The sequence below is a fragment of the Chiloscyllium plagiosum genome, unplaced genomic scaffold (assembly GCF_037043375.1).
Source record: "Chiloscyllium plagiosum isolate Xiang-an unplaced genomic scaffold, Cpla_swu_hap1 HiC_scaffold_5, whole genome shotgun sequence".
Classification (NCBI taxonomy): Eukaryota; Metazoa; Chordata; class Chondrichthyes; order Orectolobiformes; family Hemiscylliidae; genus Chiloscyllium; species Chiloscyllium plagiosum.
Window position 1 is genome coordinate 116,884,853 of NW_028270143.1, and position 18,847 is coordinate 116,903,699.

The window sequence follows — 18,847 nt, forward strand, 5'->3', positions numbered from 1 at the left end:
ATCTTAAGAAGGAAAGAGTTGATATAGCTCTCCTACAGGAGACACACCTGTCAGATAAAGAACACTTGAAATTACGACAGGGCGGATTTGATCAGGCCTTTTTTTCTTCTTTTAGCTCAAAAAGCAGGGGAGTTGTTATTCTTGTTCGGAAGAATTTCCCTTTCAAAATCCTAAAGCAGATAAAAGACGAATCTGGACGATATATCTTGATTAAAGCTCTCATAAATGGAGAGGAATATGGGATTTTAAATTTGTACTGCCCCCCGGCACACCCCTTTAAATTTATAACGGAAGCCTTTTCAAAATTGATGGCTTTTGATGCCCGTCATATAATTATAGGGGGAGACTTTAATTGTATTATGGATCCGGAAATAGACAGGATTCCCAAGGAGTTATTGTTATTCAAGGAGTATCTCCCAGATCTAGACAATTGATGGATCTGAACAAAGAATTAGGATTAGTAGATGTATGGAGATGTCTTCATCCACAGGGTAGAGATTTTTCTTTCTACTCTAATCCACATAAATGTCACACCAGAATTGATATGTTTTTTGCCCCCTCAATTTTTTTAAATTCCATATCATCCTGTAAAATAGGTAATATAGCAATTTCTGACCACGCTGCTGTATATATGGAAACTAAGGCGAGGAACAGTGGGACATCCCCTCGGCATTGGCGTATGGACCCCTTCTTAATGAAAGATAGTAAATTTGTAAAGTACTTCTCTCAAGAATTTAAAACTTTTTTAGAAATTAATTCAGGTACAGCTAGCAACCCGTCAATGATGTGGGAGACCATCAAAGCTTACACGCGAGGCTTGATCATCTCCTACTCAGCGACCCAGAAGAAATTAAAGGGAGAACAACAGCGTCTGCTTGAAGCCCGCTTAAAAGCGGCTGAAACAGCATACACTGATAGACCCTCTATTATTAAATTGCAAAGGATTACAGCTCTTAGGACAGCTCTAAATACTACACTTACTCAAACGGCTAAGAGGGAAATATTATTTGCAAAGCAAAGGTTATATGAATATGGCGACAAACCGGGTAGATACTTAGCATTTCTTGCAAAGAAAAAAAAGGCCCCTCAGACTATTATGTCTATCAAGGAAAGTACGGGTATCTTGACTCATGATCATAAAAAGATTAATGCGACCTTTAGAAAATTCTATTCTGAGTTATATAAATCACAGGATTGTGAAGATAGGACGAAGAGGATGCAGTCATTTTTTAAAAATTTGACTTTTCCAGACCTAACTCCGGAACAAGTATCGGTCCTAAATGCTCCTCTTACACCCCAAGAAATAGTTGATGCAATTAGGCACCTTCAAAATGGTAAGACGCCGGGCCCAGATGGCTTCCAAGCTGAATTCTATAAAGAATTTACAGAAATACTGGTTGGTCCACTTATGGATATGTATAACTATGCATATAGTCAGGGCTGTCTCCCGCCTTCGCTGAAAGAGGCAAATATCTCTCTTATCCTTAAAAAAGGAAAGGACCCAGAAGATTGTACATCATACAGACCAATATCCTTGCTAAATGTAGATTTTAAAATCCTTTCTAAAACGTTAGCACTGAGATTAGAAAGGATACTGCCACATATTATAAAGGAGGATCAGACGGGGTTTATTAAGGGCCGTAGATCATCCAATAATGTTAGAAGGGCTCTGAATATGATTCAAGCTTGTCATCAGGGAAAGATACCAGGAGTAGTGGTTTCATTAGACGCGGAAAAGGCATTTGATAGGGTCGAATGGTCATATTTGTTTTATACATTGGAGAGGTTTGGTGTTGGACAGGTGTTTACCAAATGGATCTCAACATTGTATAGTGATCCCAAAGCAGTTGTGGTTACCAATGGATTAGGCTCGGATAGCTTCAGTGTGGGTAGGGGCTGCCGTCAGGGATGTCCCCTCTCGCCATTGTTATTCACGCTAATAATTGAACCACTAGCAGAAGCTATACGAGCTGATCCTAATATAGTAGCCCCAAGGATTGGTACAGGTAAACATAAAATTACCCTTTATGCAGATGATGTTCTTCTATTCCTCAGTAACCCTCTGATGTCCATACCTCGCTTAATCCAAGTTATTAATACATTTAGTGCATTCTCAGGCTATAAAATTAACTTTTCAAAATCGGAGGCTATGCCAATGGGTGGCCTTGCTGTGATACCCCGCTTAGCGGATGGTTCCCTTTTTCCCTTTCGCTGGTCCCTGGAGGGTTTCTTATATTTAGGCATTTTTATTACCCCAGTATTTGGTCAGTTGTATAAGGCTAATTTTGTGTATTTATTGGAAAGGATAAGGCAGGACCTCCAGCGATGGGGAGACCTGCCAATTTCCTGGTTGGGTAGAATAGCATTAATCAAAATGAATATCCTGCCCCGTCTCCTATATCCTATGAGAATGCTTCCGGTGATGCTGCCGAGGACAGCTTTATGTAAATTATACGGCTGGCTGAGTTCCTTTATCTGGAACCATAGGCGGCCCCTCATTAAGCTGAAGAAGCTACAGCTTCCACAGGCAAGGGGTGGATTGGACTTCCCAGATTTTAGGAAATATCAATTAAGTTCCCTATTAAGTTATATAGCTGATTGGGTCTTGTCTGATCCACAATCAATCTGGTTGGACATCGAGGCTTCTCAAGTAAAATACCCACTTATTAACCTTTTATTCTCAGACAAGAGGAAAATCATTACAGATCACTAAAAACCCTATAATACTGAATACAATCAAGGCTTGGAATATAATGCGGCAAAATGAGGGTAATTCACATAAAACATCCCCCTATGCACCGATAGTGGGAGCATGGGGATTCCAACCGGGGTTAACAGATGCCACTTTTAAACTCTGGAGATCCAGGGGTATCTCATGTCTCGGGGATTTATTTAAAGATGGGGTCCTGATGTCTTTCGGACAGCTGCGTCAGAAATTCGGATTACCCAATGGAGACCTCTTTCGAAACTTCCAAATTCGAGATTTTATACAGAAGAAGACTACGTTATTAGATAGTCTTTATAAATCCGATAGAGAATGTAGTGTCCTACGACCAGTGGGGGTATCTTCCGTCAGTTATATTTATCATTTGCTACATGATGAAGTATCGGGAGATATGGATAATCTGCTTAAAACATGGGATCAGGATCTGATGTTCTTGACCCTCTAAGTGGTAGGGCTAGTTGGATTGGAAAGTGCTTTTGAAGGAGTCTGGGTGAGTAATGGCAGTGTACCTTGTAGATGGCACATGGCTACCGCAATACATTTGTTGTGAAGGGAGTGAATGCTGGTCATGGTGGATGGGGTGCAGATCAAGAGGCTGCTTTATCCTTTCTGGATGAGCTTCTTGAGAGCTGTTGGAGCTGCACCCATCCAGTTGATTTGAACTTTGTGGATCGTGTACAGGCTTTGAGGAGACAGAATGTGAACTATTGTCCTCAAAACCCTGAGCCTCAAGCCTGTTACTTACGCTCGTATAGGTGACTAATCCAGTTCAGTTTCTGGGTTAGAGTACTGGAAAAGGACAGCAGGTAAGGCAGCATCAGAGGAGCAGGAAAATCGACGTTTCGGGCAAAAGCCCACAACAGGGAATCTAACAATCATCTCTTGACATTCTAAGGCATTGATGTTCCATAAAACCAGCGTCTTTGGGTTTATCATTGACCAGATACTGAACTGGGCAGAGGTGGGTACTAGTGATGCTGGAAAATCACAGCAGGTCCGGCAGCATCCAAGGAGCAGGAAAATTGACGTTTCGGGACTCCTAATGAAGGACTTTTGCCTGAAACATTGATTTTCCTGCTCCTCGGATAATGCCTGACCTGTGCTCTAGCATCTGCAGAATCCACCTCCGCCCAGTTCAGTTTCTGGCCAATGATAACCCCCAAGATGTTGGAGGGAATTCAAGAGGTGATTGGTAGATTCCCTGTTGTTGAAGATGGTAATGTCCTGGCACTTGTGTAGTGCAAATTTTACTCCTTACGTATTTCAGCCTTGAATGTTATCCAGATCTTGCTGTATGTGGGCACAGTCTGTTTCAGTATCTGAGGACTCATGAATGGTTATGAACATTGTACGGTCATCAATGAATATCCTAACTTCTGACTTTATGATGGAAGGAATGTCTTTGATGAAGCAGCTGAAGATTATTGGGCCTCAAACACTACCCTAAGGAACTCCTGTAGAAATGCCCTGGGGCTGAATTGATTGACCTCCAATAACCAGTATCATCTTCCTCTTTGCTGGATATCATTCCAACCACTGGGGAGTTCTCCCAATTGCCGTTGACTCCAGTTTTGCTAAAGCTCCTTAATGCCATACTTAAGCAAGTATGGCCTCACTACGAAGAACAGTCACTAATTCCACAGCTGGAGTTCAGCTCTCCAGTCTATATTTACATCAAGGCTGTAATGACATCTGGAACTGAGTGGTCCTGGCAGAACCTAACCTGACCATCAGTGAGCAGTTTATTCCTTGATAGCATCCATTCCGTCACTTTATTGATGAGCAAGAGCAGGTTGGTTGATTGGGTGATAGTTGACCAGGTTAGCTGTAGACAGGACATACCTGGACAATTTTCCACGTTGTTTGGTAGATGCCAGTGTCGCAGCTATACAGAAGCAGCTTGGCTGGGGGTAAGGCTGGTTCTGGAGCAAATCTTCAGTACTATTGCTGGAATGTTATTGGGGCTCATAGCCTTTACAAAAGCCAGTGCCCCAGCCAGTTCATAATATTATGTGGAAGGAGTTGAACTGACTGAAGATTAAGATCTGTATAGAAGAGGCTCTTCAGCCCATCAAATCTCCACCAACAAAAAAACATCCACGCTGGTCTCAAATTTTTAGCATGTGGCCCATTGCCTTGGAAGTTGTGACATTTAAAATGCTCATCCGTGTACGTACCAAACCTTCCAGACAGCACATTCAGATTGCCACACTCTCTGGGTGGTTTTAAAAAAAAATTACTTCAAATCCCCTCTAAACCTCCTGCCCTTCACCTTAAAATTATACGTCCTCATTATTGACTGTTGAACTAAATGGGAGAGCTGCTTTCTATCTGACCTGTCCATGCCCCCCATAACCTTATCCACCTCAATCAGGTCCCTGCCTCAGCCTTCTCTGATCTAACCTGAGCTTATCCAGCCTCCCTTCATAGCCAAGTGCTGTATCCCAAACAACATCTGTGGACAGCATCCCAAAATCCCTTTGTTCCTCTGAAATGGCCAAGATAAATATTTCAGTCTTACCTTCTGCACTCATGTTCTGGGAGTCTCCCCATGTTTGAGGATAGGGATATTTTATGGAGCTTTCACCTCCTATTGCTGTTATTGTCCACCACCATCCCCAACTGGATATGATAGAACTGCAGAGCTTTGATCTAATCCACTGGTTTTGTGCAATCACACAGACTTATCAACTTCTTGCTGCTTCTGCAGTTAGCTGTGTAGTTACTCCTGTGTTGTAGCTTCATCACATTAACACCTCATATTTAGCTGCCTGCTGCTGCTCCTGGCATGCACTGCTCCACTGAACCAGGATTGATTACAGGATTGATAGAATGGTGGCTATGCTAGGCCATGAAGTTGTCCATTATTTTTGATTATCATTCTGCTATTGATGTCCCACAGCACCAGAGCCCAGTTTTGAGTTGCTATTCTGTTTAACAACATTCCCATCTATCACTTTAATGGTGTCACAATATTGTGGAGGGCATCCTCTGTGTAAAGACATGACTTTGTCTCCAGCATGAAGGTGTGTCCGTCACTCCTACCATTACTGTCACTGCATTTTCAGCAGCCAGATTGTTTCCTCCTTCCCTCCCTGCCACAGAGTCCTCAAAAGACTGTCTATTAGGACTTGGTCAATTCTGAGCCACTCTTAATGATGGACATTTATGTCCCTCACCTTGAGTACATTCTGCTCCTTTGCCACACTGTGCTTGCTCCAAGTAGTGTTCAACATAAAGGAGTACTGATTCATCAGCTGAGTAGGTGGTAGTCAACAGGAGGTTTCTTGATGTCATGGAATTTCATGGTTTCCAGAGATTTATAGAGTTGATGCTCAGGACAACTTCTTTCTGACTGTACAGCACTGTACTGTCATGTGCTGCTGGAGTGACATACCCAAGGACGATGATGGTAGTATCTGGGACGTTGTAAAGTATGATTCCGTAAATATGACTGTCAGGTTGTCACTTCAGGAGTCTGTGTGACAGTCCTCCCAGTTTTGGCACGAACCGTGGTATTGGGAAGGAGTAAGGTTACTTAGGCTGTGTTTGCTGTTGTCATTTCTCATGCTTGCTTTGATGGTCCGTGGTGGTCCATTCAATTTCATTCCTTTGTTTAGACTTTGTAGTAGTTTGTTAGAATTGAGTGCCTTGCTAGGCCATTTCAGAAGACACTTGAGGACATTGCTCTGTCTGGAGTTGCATAAAGGCCAGATTGGATAGTTTGGCAGATTTCCTTCCCAAAGGAACACTAGAGAACCAGAAAGGTTTTTATGTCAATCAGTAATGATTACATGGTCACCAATGGCTAGCATTTTAATTCCAGATTTTATTAAATACAGATTTCATCATCTGCCTTGGCAAGATTTGATTCTGCAGAACACTAGAGTCATAGAGATGTACAGCATGGAAACAGACCCTTCGGTCCAGGCCGACCACATATCCAACCCAATCTAGTTCCACCTGCCAGCACCCACCCCATATCCTTCCAAACCCTCCTTATTTATATACCCATCCAAATGCTTCTTAAATGTTGCAATTGTACCAGCCTCCACCACATCCTTTGGCAGCTCATTCCATACACGTACCACCCTCTGCGTGAAAAGTTGCCCCTTAGGTCTCTTTTATATCTTTCCCCTCTCACCCTAAACCTATGCCCACTAGTTCTGGACTCCCTGACCACAGGGAAAAGACTTTGCCTATTTATCCTATCCATGCCCCTCATAATTTTGTAAACCTCTATAAGGTCACCCCTCAGCCTCCGACGCTCCACGGAAAACAGCCCCAGCCTGTTCAGCCTCTCCTGATAGCTCAGATCCTCCAACCCTGGCAACATCCTTGTAAATCTTTTCTGAACACTTTCAAGTTTCACAACATTTTTCCGATAGGAAGGAGACCAGAATTGCACGCAATATTCCAACAGTGGCCTAACCAATGTCCTGTGCAGCCGCAACATGTCCTCCCAACTCCTGTACTCAATACTCTGACCAATAAAGGAAAGCATACCAAACACCGCCTTCACTCTCCTATCTACCTGCGACTCCACTTTCAAGGAGCTATGAACCTGCATATGAGATTCTGGGTTACTAGTCCAGTGACCTTCCCCCTGTGTCACCACCTCAATAATCCTGATGCCAATTGCATCAACTATTCTGTGTCCCCTTCATATCTCTACAATCTCATCCAGTTCTAAGATATCTGTGCCCCTCTAATTCCAGCCTCTTGATCATGTCTGATTTTAATTGCTGTTCATCTAATAGCTAGGCCTTCAGTTGCCTAGGCCCTAAACTCTGGAATTGCCTCCTTAAACTTCCTACCCCTCTACCACTTTTTGAGATAATCTTTAAAACTGATCATATTGTCTAAGCTTTTGGTCATCTGACCTAATGTTTCTTCGTGATTCGGTTTCATAATTTATATTCCTGATGTAAGATGTCCCAAGGCATTTTATGTTAAAGGCATTGTATATAAATTTAATTTGTTTTTGTGGTAGCCAGTTCTATATTTTTATTCTGGATGAAGCAGTTTCTCCTTTGTTCCCCATTAGATTTCTGAGTGATGCCTGACCCCAAGTTTTGGTTTTAGCACCTAGTATGGTTGCCTGTGTACATGGAAACCTCTTTCAATTTCCACTCAATCAAACTCTTTCTCAATCGCAGCACCTCTGTAAGGTCACCCAATAGCCGTTGTTTCACAAACGAGCCCCAGTCTATTCATGACTTTTCATTATAGACTTAACTTCTCCATTCTAGAAAAGGTTTTAGCATCTGCTGCAATGCTTCCATATCCTGTTTCTAATATGGAGACAAGAACTCTAGGACATAGTGCTTCAACTCTGGTATAACCAAGGTCAAAAATGTGCCCAAGTCTTTCCAGGTCTTTAGAGTTCATGGTAAACATTTTGGTTGTGCATTTCCTCATATCAGCTTCATTTTTTTGTTCCTCTAACTATTCTAAATTTGATCTGATTGTGATTTTAGTTGCTAACAAAATAGTTCAAAATCTTAGACATTGCCACGCAAGTTTTTGCAAAGCAAATATTTTTCTTGTGCTTTACACCTGAGTGGTAAATAACTTTGTTAACATACCAATTAAGATATTATTTCCCTTCTATCTCACTGCAGTGGCTGTAGGTTTTAAGTGCCAGACTGGCTGATGTTTAAATTTGATAGCTGTACAGATGTCTGACTTGTCTTCTGCATAAACCAGATAACTATCTGCAGTGTGTTTCATAACCAAATAAGGGCTACATGCACGAAGGAAGAAATTAATTGTTAACAGCCAAGATGTGTCAGTAATAGTCGGGTATTTGTGAGAGTTGCTAGATGTTGCGTTTATTTCTTTTAAATGTCCTCAACTCTAAACATTTGGAGTCCATTAAATTCTTCTGATTCTCTTGTGCTTGACTTGGTGAATTAGAATAAGAATTATTTTGATCATTTCATGGAAAATATGAAATGTTGTAAGACTTTTTGACTTGATTTTTAATTTGAATTTGAGCTTCTCCTGAAGACCCAGTGTTTGTTGTTGCCATGGGAAGTCTTGGCTGTTGCTTCATCGTTGCAGTTGCTTGGATTTGGGTTTTAACATGTGATTTTCTTTTGTCTTTTAGGTTCATCGGCTCGTAGTAGTTGATGAAAAGGAAAGTATTGTGGGAATCGTGTCATTGTCCGACATTCTGCAGGCTCTTGTTCTCACCCCAGCAGGTATAGATGCACAATATTCCTAACCTCCTGGACTCTGACCTCTGACCCCTTCCTCTAGGCACTCAGGTAGGGTACACCAGGGCATGTACCCGCTCAGCTTGATGAAGAGCATTGGCTGCTGGAATCCCCTTTGCTATCTGCTGATTTGTCTAAACAGCTTTTGGCATGGTCAGTATGGCTGAATATGCAGGTGCTTTTGAGGCTGTACAATTTTATTTTGCCGACAGTATACTGAGAATTTTGAATGGGTAACTGAAACAAGTGTGTTCAGTAACGGTGCTTGCTGTGCTTCAGAATGGGCAATGCCCCCCCAGGCCATGAGTTCCAAAGTTGTATTTGGGTATATGGTCTCTGATCACAGACAGCATGGAATTCTACTGCATTTATTATCATGTTAGTGATTCAAAAAAACTTACATTTTTCTATCATTCGCTCAAGTATTTACTTAAGGCAGGTAGTTACAGAGTATTTGGGCGCTGTTTGCCAGAGCCAAAGGATCAGAAACGAGTAAAAGCACAGTCAGACATTTTTAAAGGCAGGGGGTTGGTAATAGGGTGAAGTTAGTGAAAGAGGGAGCTCCAGCAGATGGGAATAAGGTCGTGAGAAATGGACCTTTGGCAGAGGTTAGAACAGAAACCTGAATGGAGTCTGGAAATGATGATCCCATCAGAGAACTTGAAGGTGAAGACCAGAAACTTATTGATTTAGATCCTATCTACCTTCCCTTGGATAAAAAAAGAGAACCGGAAATGACATCACCCACCTTAAGAAACCAACACCTATAAATAGAGAGGCTGGGCATACCACCAGCGCTTCACCGGTAACTCTCACTGTTGTTACCTAGTCATGGTGACAAAATGTCTGAAAACAAATCTTCCAGCTCAGCGAGCTAACTTGCATACTTATCATCATCCTGAGCTACAAATCTTCTCAAAAATCATGAACAAGACACTTGTTTTACTAGGGTTCAGGAGGCTGATGGAGTTTGATGGGGACAGGCAGGTGTGGGTATAAGTAAAAAGATCACCCTGTCATTCTTGAATGGATGAAGCAAACAGACTGTCAGAAACAAATTATCAAATAGGATTTCAATTTTGGGATATTTGGCACAAAGCTTGTGTGTTATGGTGATAAAAAGACATGATCCCAGTCCAGGATGTGTGAGATATAGTAAACTCAGGGTTCAGAAGGCACAGTGGAGCTCTGGAGACATGCTGCAGTTTGTAGGAGCTAAAAAGTGACTAGAGTGAAGCAAATTCCAATTCTGTGTTGATATTCAGTAAAAACATAAGGAAGCTGCTGATTTGGGCACACTTATCATCCACATATTTTGAATCTGACGAATATATCATTGCTATGGCCATGAATTTCCTTACTAATTTAAAAGTACTTTGTCTAACAAACACATTTCACTGGCACTAAATGTGATGAGATAATCGCTTGCATGGAATCAGGATGGAAGCACAAGTACACTGCATGTGTCTAAATAGAGGGGCAATTCCGATTTAATACTACAATTCACGCTGACGAAAAGCATGACCAGTAAAAGCTGTTTGCACCCAAATGCCTTATTTGTGTTTAGATTGCAGCCTTGCCTCCCCTTTGTGAATCCCTCAATGACTTTAGTTTCCTTTCAATGAAAATCAGAGAGAGGGAACTCAAGACTGTGATATTTTCTTTTGCTCTTTCTGATATCAGTGAGTAAGACTGCCCTCTGTTGTATTATCAGTACAAGCATTTTGTCATTAATCAAATACAAGTATAACCCTTGAGCAATTTTTTGAAAGTCTAGCTTCAGTTCAGCAGTCTGTGACTGCAGTGTGGAAAACCCAGTTTATGGAGGTGGGGGTTCCCAATTTATGAACATCTGACATACGAATGATAATGCTTACAAACGCTATCCCATACAGAGGTATAATTTTAAAAACCTAACATAAGAACATTTCCTGCACTTATGAACAGCTGCTTTATATTATCCTGCAGACAAATCAACTTGCAAACAGACTCCAGAAAGGAACCCATTCACAACCCATAGCCTGGCTTGCACTGTTAGTGTTTGAACACTGGTGTCTGTAGACATATGGTCAAGAGCATTGAGGTGACAGGACAGCAGATTTTTATTCTTGTCGATATCAAAATTTGAAAGATAGAATGTGTTTCAGTAAATGCCACTTAAAGGTGAGAGAAAAAAAACTGCAGAAGCTCGAGTCCAAAGCAGACAGGCAGGAGGCTGGAGGAACACAGCAAGCCAGGCAGCATCAGGAGGGACAGGCAGGAGGCTGGAGGAACACAGCAAGCCAGGCAGCATCAGGAGGGACAGGCTGGAGGCTGGAGGAACACAGCAAGCCGGGCAGCATCAGGAGGGACAGGCAGGAGACTGGAGGAACACAGCAAGCCAGGCAGCATCAGGAGGGACAGGCTGGAGGCTGGAGGAACACAGCGGGACAGGCAGGAGGATGGAAGAACACAGCAAGCCAGACACCATCAGGAGGGACAGGCAGGAGGCTGGAGGAACACAGCAAGCCGGGCAGCATCAGGAGGGACAGGCAGGAGGCTGGAGGAACACAGCAAGCCAGGCAGCATCAGGAGGTGGAGAAGTCAACATTCTGGGTGTAACCGTTCTTTAGGACTGGAGGTGGATGGCGGTGGCAGGGTGGTGAGGTGGGGATAGGTGAAGACAAGTAGAGTGTACGACCTGGTTGGTCAATGGGAAGAATGAATCTGGTTGGTGGCTGAGAGGAGTTGAAGGGAGGGGGAGGGGCTGGGTAGGGAGTTGGGGAATGAGAAGGGAGGTAATTTGAAATTGAAGAACTCAATGTTGAGTTCTCTGGGCTGTATGCTACCCAGGCGGAATATGAGGTGTTGTTCCTCCAATTTGCGCTGTGGCTCATTGAGACAAAGGAGGAGGCCTAGGGTGGTCATGTTGGAAAGGGAGTAGGAAGGGGAATTGAAATGGGCGGTGAATAGGAGGTCCGGTCAGCCCCTGTGGGTCCAGCTGAGACACTCGGCAAACCGTGCCCTGAGTTTACATTTGGTCTCCCTGATGTAGAGAAGACCACATCGGGAGCACCTGATGCAGTGAACCAGGTTGGGAGAGAGGCAGGTGAAGCTCTGTCTCACATGGAAGGACTGTTTGGGGCCCTGGATGTGGGGGGGGGGGGAGCTGGTCGCAGGTTTTGCATCTTTTCCAGTTGCAGGGAAAGGTACTTGGGAGGCTTTGGTGGGGAGGGTGGCACAAACCAAGGACTGTCAAAGGGAACGGTTCTGCTGGAAAGCTGAGGGAGTTAGGGAGGGGAAGATGTTCTTGGTGGTGGGGTCTAGTTGGAATTGGCGGAAGGAAGATGCATTGGATGCAGAGACTGTTGGGGTGGTAGGTGACGACAGGGAAGTCTCTGCATTTATTGTCTGGACATTTCTATCTTCATATTTCGAAATTCATAATTCAGATGGATGTTATGCCTTAATCTTTGATTTCTCAGATTACTGTTAGCTCGTTAGGAGAATTGCATAAGAAGCATTGTTACAGCTAATGGGCAGAGCACTGGCAATGCAGGCCCTCTGTCCCCAGAATCATCACAAAAGTTAATGTTATCAAAGTTCATTGTCACTTAGTATCAAACCAACAGACCAGGGCTATGTATTTGACAAGAGCTGCTATTTATTAATACATAAAATAATAAATAGATTCTAACTGCAGATAAACAGTCATGCACTGCTGACATATAACTCTACCAGTTAAAACTCTAACTCCTTTCTAAAACTCCCCTAAACACACACACTCAAAATGACATTGGTGTTTTTGGTGGAGGGCAAAAATACTGAGGAAGACGTTTAATAGCGCCAGTCAACAGGATTTGTTGGGATGATCCTTTAACTGCCAGGATTCTGTTCTTCAGTTTCTCCTCTTCATCTTCACATGAAGCACAGGATTATTAGCACAGATAATAGTGAATGATTATGATGTAGTAGGCATCACAGAGACTTGGTTACAGGGGGGTCAGGACTGGCAGTTAAACCTCCATGGTTTTTCAACTTATCGAAAAGACAGAGAGGTGGCAGAGGGGGTGGGGTTGCCTTGTTAGTTAAGAACAAAATTAAATCTATGGTATTGAATGACATAGCGTCGGATGATGTGGAGTCTGTGTGGGTGGAATTGAGGAACCACAAAGGCAAAAAAAAAACATAATTGGAGTTGTGTATAGACCTCCTAACAGTGGTCAGGACCAGGGACGCAACATGTACCGGGAAATAGAGAAGGCATGTCAGAAAGGTAAGGTTACATTGATCATGGGAGACTTCAATATGCAGGTGGACTGGGTAAATGATGTTGCTAGTGGATCTAAAGAAAGGGAATTCATGGAAAGCTTACAGGATGGCTTTTTGGAACAGCTTGTCATGGAGCCCACAAGAGAGCAGGCTATTCTGGACCAAGTGCTTTGCAATGACTCTATAAAAGATCTTAAAGTAAGGGAACCCTTAGGAAGTAGTGACCATAATATGATAGAGTTCAGTCTGGAGTTTGAAAGGGAGAAGGCAAAATCGGATGTAATGGTGTTACAGTTGAATAAAGGTAATTATGAGGGCATGAGAGAGGAACTGACTAAAATAGACTGGAAGCAGAGGCTAACCGGGAAGACAGTAGAGCAAAAATGGCAGGAGTTTGTAGGTATAATTGAGGACACTGTACAGAGGTTCATTCCCAAGAAAAGAAAGATTAACCGGGGAGGGATTAGTCAACCTTGGCTGACAAAGGAAGTCAGGAAATGTATTAAAGAAAAAGAGATCCTATAAAGTGGCTAAGAACAGTGGGAAATCAGAAGATTGGGAAGGATACAAAAGCAAACAGAGGATAACAAAGAGTGTAATAAGAAATGAGAGGATCAAATATGAAGGTAGGCTAGCCAGTAATATTTGAAATAATAGTAAAAGTTTCTTTCAGTACATAAGAAACAAACGACAGGCAAAAGTAGACATTGGGCCACTTCAAACTGATGCAGGAAGCCTAGTGATGGGAGATAAGGAAATAGCAGGAGAACTTAACAAGTACTTTGCGTCAGTCTTCACAGTGGAAGACATGAGTAATATCCCAAAAATTAAAGGGTGTCACGGGGCTGAGTTGAGTATGGTTGCCATTACGAAAGAGATAGTGCTAGAAAAGTTAAAAAGTCTTAAAATTGATAAATCTCCTGGCCCCGATGGGATACACCCTAGAGTTCTGAGAGAGGTGGCTGAGGAAATAGCAGAGGCATTGGTTGAGATCTTTCAAGAGTCACTGGAGTCAGGAAAGGTCCCGGATGATTGGAAGATGGCTGTTGTAACCCCCTTGTTCAAGAAAGGATCAAGGCAAAAGATGGAAAATTATAGGCCAATCAGCTTAACCTCGGTTGTTGGTAAAATTCTAGAATCCATCATTAAGGATGAGGTTTCTAAATTCTTGGAAGAGCAGAGTCTGATTAGAACAAGTCAACATGGATTTAGTAAAGGGAGGTCATGCCTGACAAACCTGTTGGAATTTTTTGAAGAGGTAACAAGTAGGTTAGACCAGGGAAACCCAGTGGATGTGGTCTATCTAGACTTTCAAAAGGCCTTTGATAAGGTGCCACACGGGAGGCTGCTGAGCAAGGTGAGGGCCCATGGTGTTCGAGGTGAGCTGCTGGGATGGATTGAGGATTGGCTGTCTAACAGAAGGCAGAGAGTTGGGATAAAAGGTTCTTTTTCAGAATGGCAGCCGGTGACGAGCGGTGTCCCGCAGGGTTCGGTGCTGGGGCCACAGCTGTTCGCATTATATATTAATGATTTGGATGAGGGAACCGGGGGCATTCTAGCAAAGTTTGCCGATGATACGAAGTTAGGTGGACAGGCAGGTAGTACTGAGGAAGTGGGGAGGCTACAGAAAGATCTAGACAGGTTGGGAGAGTGGTCCAGGAAATGGCTGATGGAATTTAACGTGAGCAAGTGCGAGGTCTTGCACTTTGGCAAAAAGAATAAAAGCATAGACTACTTTCTAAATGGTGAGAAAATTAATAAAGCCAAAGCACACAGGGATCTGGGAGTGCTAGTTGAGGATTCTCTAAAGGTAAACATGCAGGTTGAGTCCGTGATTAAGAAAGCGAATGCAATGTTGTCTCTTATCTCAAGAGGGTTGGAATTTAAAAGCAGAGATGTACTACTAAGACTTTATAAAGCTCTGGTTAGGCCCCATTTGGAGTACTGTGTCCAGTTTTGGTCCCCACACCTCAGGAAGGACATACTGGCACTGGAACGTGTCCAGCGGAGATTCACACGGATGATCCCTGGAATGACAGGTCTAACATATGAGGAACGGCTGAGGATACTGGGATTGTATTCGTTGGAGTTTAGAAGATTAAGGGGAGACTTAATAGAGACGTACAAAATAATACATGGCTTGGAAAAGGTGGATGCTAGGAAATTGTTTCAGTTAGACGAAAGACTAGGACCCGTGGACACAGCCTTAGAATTAGAAGGGGTCATTTCAGAGAAATGCGGAGACATTTCTTCAGCCAGAGAGTGGTGGGCCTGTGGAATTCATTGCCACGGAGTGCAGTGGAAGCCGGGACGCTAAATGTCTTCAAGGCCGAGATTGATAGATTCTTGTTGTCTAGAGGAATTAAGGGCTACGGGGAGAACGCTGGTAAGTGGAGCTGAAATGCGCATCAGCCATGATTGAATGGCGGAGTGGACTCGATGGGCCGAATGGCCTTACTTCCACTCCTATGTCTTATGCTCTTATTAATCTGACTGCAAAGTCTTTGTTATTGGTTAAAGGCCTAACCTTACAGCAACTAGTGAGGGAAAATAAACTGGCTTCCATCAGGCTGTAGATATTTTACTAGAGAGAAAGCAAGAGAGGTGCACCATCTGCCCTTGCAGCAGTCCCATTATCATTCACACACACATGAGCTGTTCAGCTACCCAATAGCCAATCAGATGGTTGCTGTCAGGATGATGGCATTTATCATCTACAAACCACGCAGCAACTGTTTCCGGCCAAATTGCAATTTGTACACACCCACCGGCACCAGATGATTCACTGATCTTATATAAAAAAGATCATGGGCAATCTTCAGTATCCAGTAAATAGAAAATTTGTAATTCTGTTAGCTCAGATAAATTGGAGGCATTGGATTCAGATTTACTTTTCTCATCTCATGACCATGGGTAGGTTATTATTATTTAGCGTAGAGGTTTAATTGTGCATTACTAGCAACAACAAAGCTTTCATTTATTATTATTTTTATTATTATTGTAATTATTATTTATTATTATTATAATAGTGTTTTTAAAGTATGTCTCCATGGTCTCGCATTAAGGAGGATAAGCTGCAGAAGAGGGCATTAGTAGAAATGACCAAAAGTTTGATCAAGATTGATATTAAGGAGGATTCTAAAGGAGGAGAGGGGAGTAATGTTCCAAGTTGGTAACTGGCCTCCTGTTTTGCCAGGTACTTTTATTGTATCCAGGAACATATGCACCGTGTCTCAGCACATTGATAGTGTACAGCATTTACTTTCTTTTTAACGAGACATTTTTCTGGATGTCTGTTTGCTTGCTGAGCAGGAAGGTTCATTTCAAAAGTTTCGTCACCCTACTAGGTAATATCTTCAGTGGGTCTCTGGGCGACACAATGCTGAAACTTTCTGCTTTCTATTTATATGTTTGGGTTTCTTTGGGTTGGTGATGTCATTTTCTGTGGTGAACACACAGAGTTGGACCCCATCTACTACCCCCTGAGAAAAAGAACCGGAAGTGACTTTGCCACAGGAAATGACATCACCAACCCAAAGAAACCCAAACATATAAATAGAAAGCAGGAATGTTCAGCATTGCTTCACCTGAGCCCACTGAAGATGTTACCTAGTAGAGTAACAGAACGTCTGGAAATGAACCTTCTGGCTTAGCGAACAAACCTACATCCAAAACCTCAACTTGAGCTACAAATCTTCTCAAAACTCGCTGAGACATTTTTCTATTTCAGAAAAGCATATGACAAGCTTATGTTTTATAATTTACAGGTTCTATAAGAAAAGAAAGCATTACAGAATGACTGATTACAATGGGCATTGAAAGTGCTTGACAAAGAACTCTTTGAAGCTTCTTATTCTGTTCAGGACCAGATTGAATGCTGGCTACTACAGAGAAGAGAAGTAACATGATTGTGAAATCAGGAAACTGAAACAGTTAATCAAACACTGTAGCTGGATCTGATCAGTACTAGTGACAATATCTGACCTAAATTGGTGATCTTGCTCACTGAGTAGCTATGCAGATACAGCTGTAATGTTGCAATTAAGACTTTGACAGAATTTATTTTGCAAAAATATTAGCAACTGTACCTAAAAGATATTTTTAAACTATGCGTTAAAGCCAGAATGATTCATGTGGCTATTTATTTCAAGCAGTTTGTTGGTGGCTTTTCCAAGAGTTGGGTTGGCAACCAGCAAAGTTACTGTGTGAATTGTCATGAACGTTTCTAAACTTCAAAATCTGTTTGGACCTGCTGACACACACATCTTAATTCTCCAGTTCAACACAGTAAGAAAACTGCTAACTGTACTGTACTGTAAATAGGAAGTTATTGAGGGAAAACGTGCCAGAGAAAGGTATATTTTTTGGTGTATGCAAATGTAAAATTATGTTTGTACGATTGCACTTGTAATTTTTTTGTAAATTATATTGTTTTCATATGGCTGCAAGGATGGGGGATTGTTTTTGTCCTTGTAAATGCACAAAGGCATGAAACTGACACTATATATTGTAGACTTTTTCGTTTGAAAGGTGGGGAAAAGAAAGGGAATGATACTTGGCTGTTCTGGAGATTCATTCGGGCATGAGAAGAAACACTTGGTTTTATGGCAAAACCTCATTAAAGTAATAATGCACTTTAAAAATGGACATTCATTAATTGTGTAGTGAATTCACACAAATGTGATGCAAGTTGAGATTTGCATTGGCCTCAGTCCAGCCGTGTAGTTCTGAAGAATCCCCTGTAGGGGTAAAACTGACGCACAACTTCAAATTGCTGTGTGGATCATTACCTCACAATAACTGTTTTTCCAGTGGAAGGTTTCTCCTGCGAATCTGATCTTGATGGGGGGAGGTGAGGCTTTAGATTGAGGTTGCTGAATTTAATTACTTGGTTGGCTTTGAAACTTACACTCTCTTTCCTCTTTCCCCAGCCCCAAAAGGGTGACAAAAAATAATTAATCATTGGTGGTGATTCAGTAATGTCAGTGAATTCTGTATTTCCACTCTGTAAGGATTGTGTAATTAAAACGTGAACGGGTGTATTTATGCCAGGAGTGTGCAGTATCTTTGAATACTTCACCAAAACTTGAAAAGTGTAAGGATGTTCTCCTGTAAGCAACTTTCATCTACAAATGCTTGGGCAGAGGACCTTTAGAAGTTTGCTCATACCAGTCCTAGTTTTGTGTTCCCAGCCTTTTGATCTGGGTCGATGAAGTTTACATCACAATATTGGATTTTAAGTGCCATTAAAATTATTCAATCTCAAATTGATGTGAACTGAGTCTAAATGTAGCGTATTAAAACATCTTGTATCATACTTCGAATGCTGTCCTGCATTTCTTCAGTGCGTTATCATATGTATACAGTATTGTACATCTTTAATGTTGAATAAACAAGATTTATTGCCAGGTGCAACTAAATGGCTTTTGCATTTTTTTTGAGGTGGCCATAGCCACCATCACTGGTGCCTCATCACTGCAGCAAGTACAATGTAAACAGGATGCAATACTGGGGAGCAACACAAAGGTTCACGCAGTAGATCGTTTTTCTCCATGCCTTTGACTATCAAGGGAACCAAACATTGTGGAAATATATCCTGTCAAGTCTCGCTCCAAGTAATACATACCTTGATTAGAACATGCATCGCTAT

General features: G+C 42.2%; 1 protein-coding gene across 4 annotated transcripts in view; it reads left to right on the forward strand.

Annotated features, from left to right (window-relative positions):
* LOC122550126 (5'-AMP-activated protein kinase subunit gamma-2-like) overlaps window positions 1-18,617 on the forward strand; it is a 470,860-nt gene extending 452,243 nt beyond the window's left edge. For 3 of the 4 annotated variants that reach the window (XM_043690750.2, XM_043690748.2, XM_043690755.2), the window contains 2 exons: window positions 8,838-8,931; window positions 16,965-18,617. In XM_043690750.2, coding sequence (XP_043546685.2) covers window positions 8,838-8,931; window positions 16,965-16,996 — 126 coding nt within the window. In that variant the 3' untranslated portion in view covers window positions 16,997-18,617. Of the gene's footprint in view, window positions 1-8,837; window positions 8,998-16,964 lie in introns of all 4 variants that reach the window. The other variant, XM_043690749.2, reaches the window with a different exon arrangement.
* Window positions 18,618-18,847: the final 230 nt, after the last annotated feature.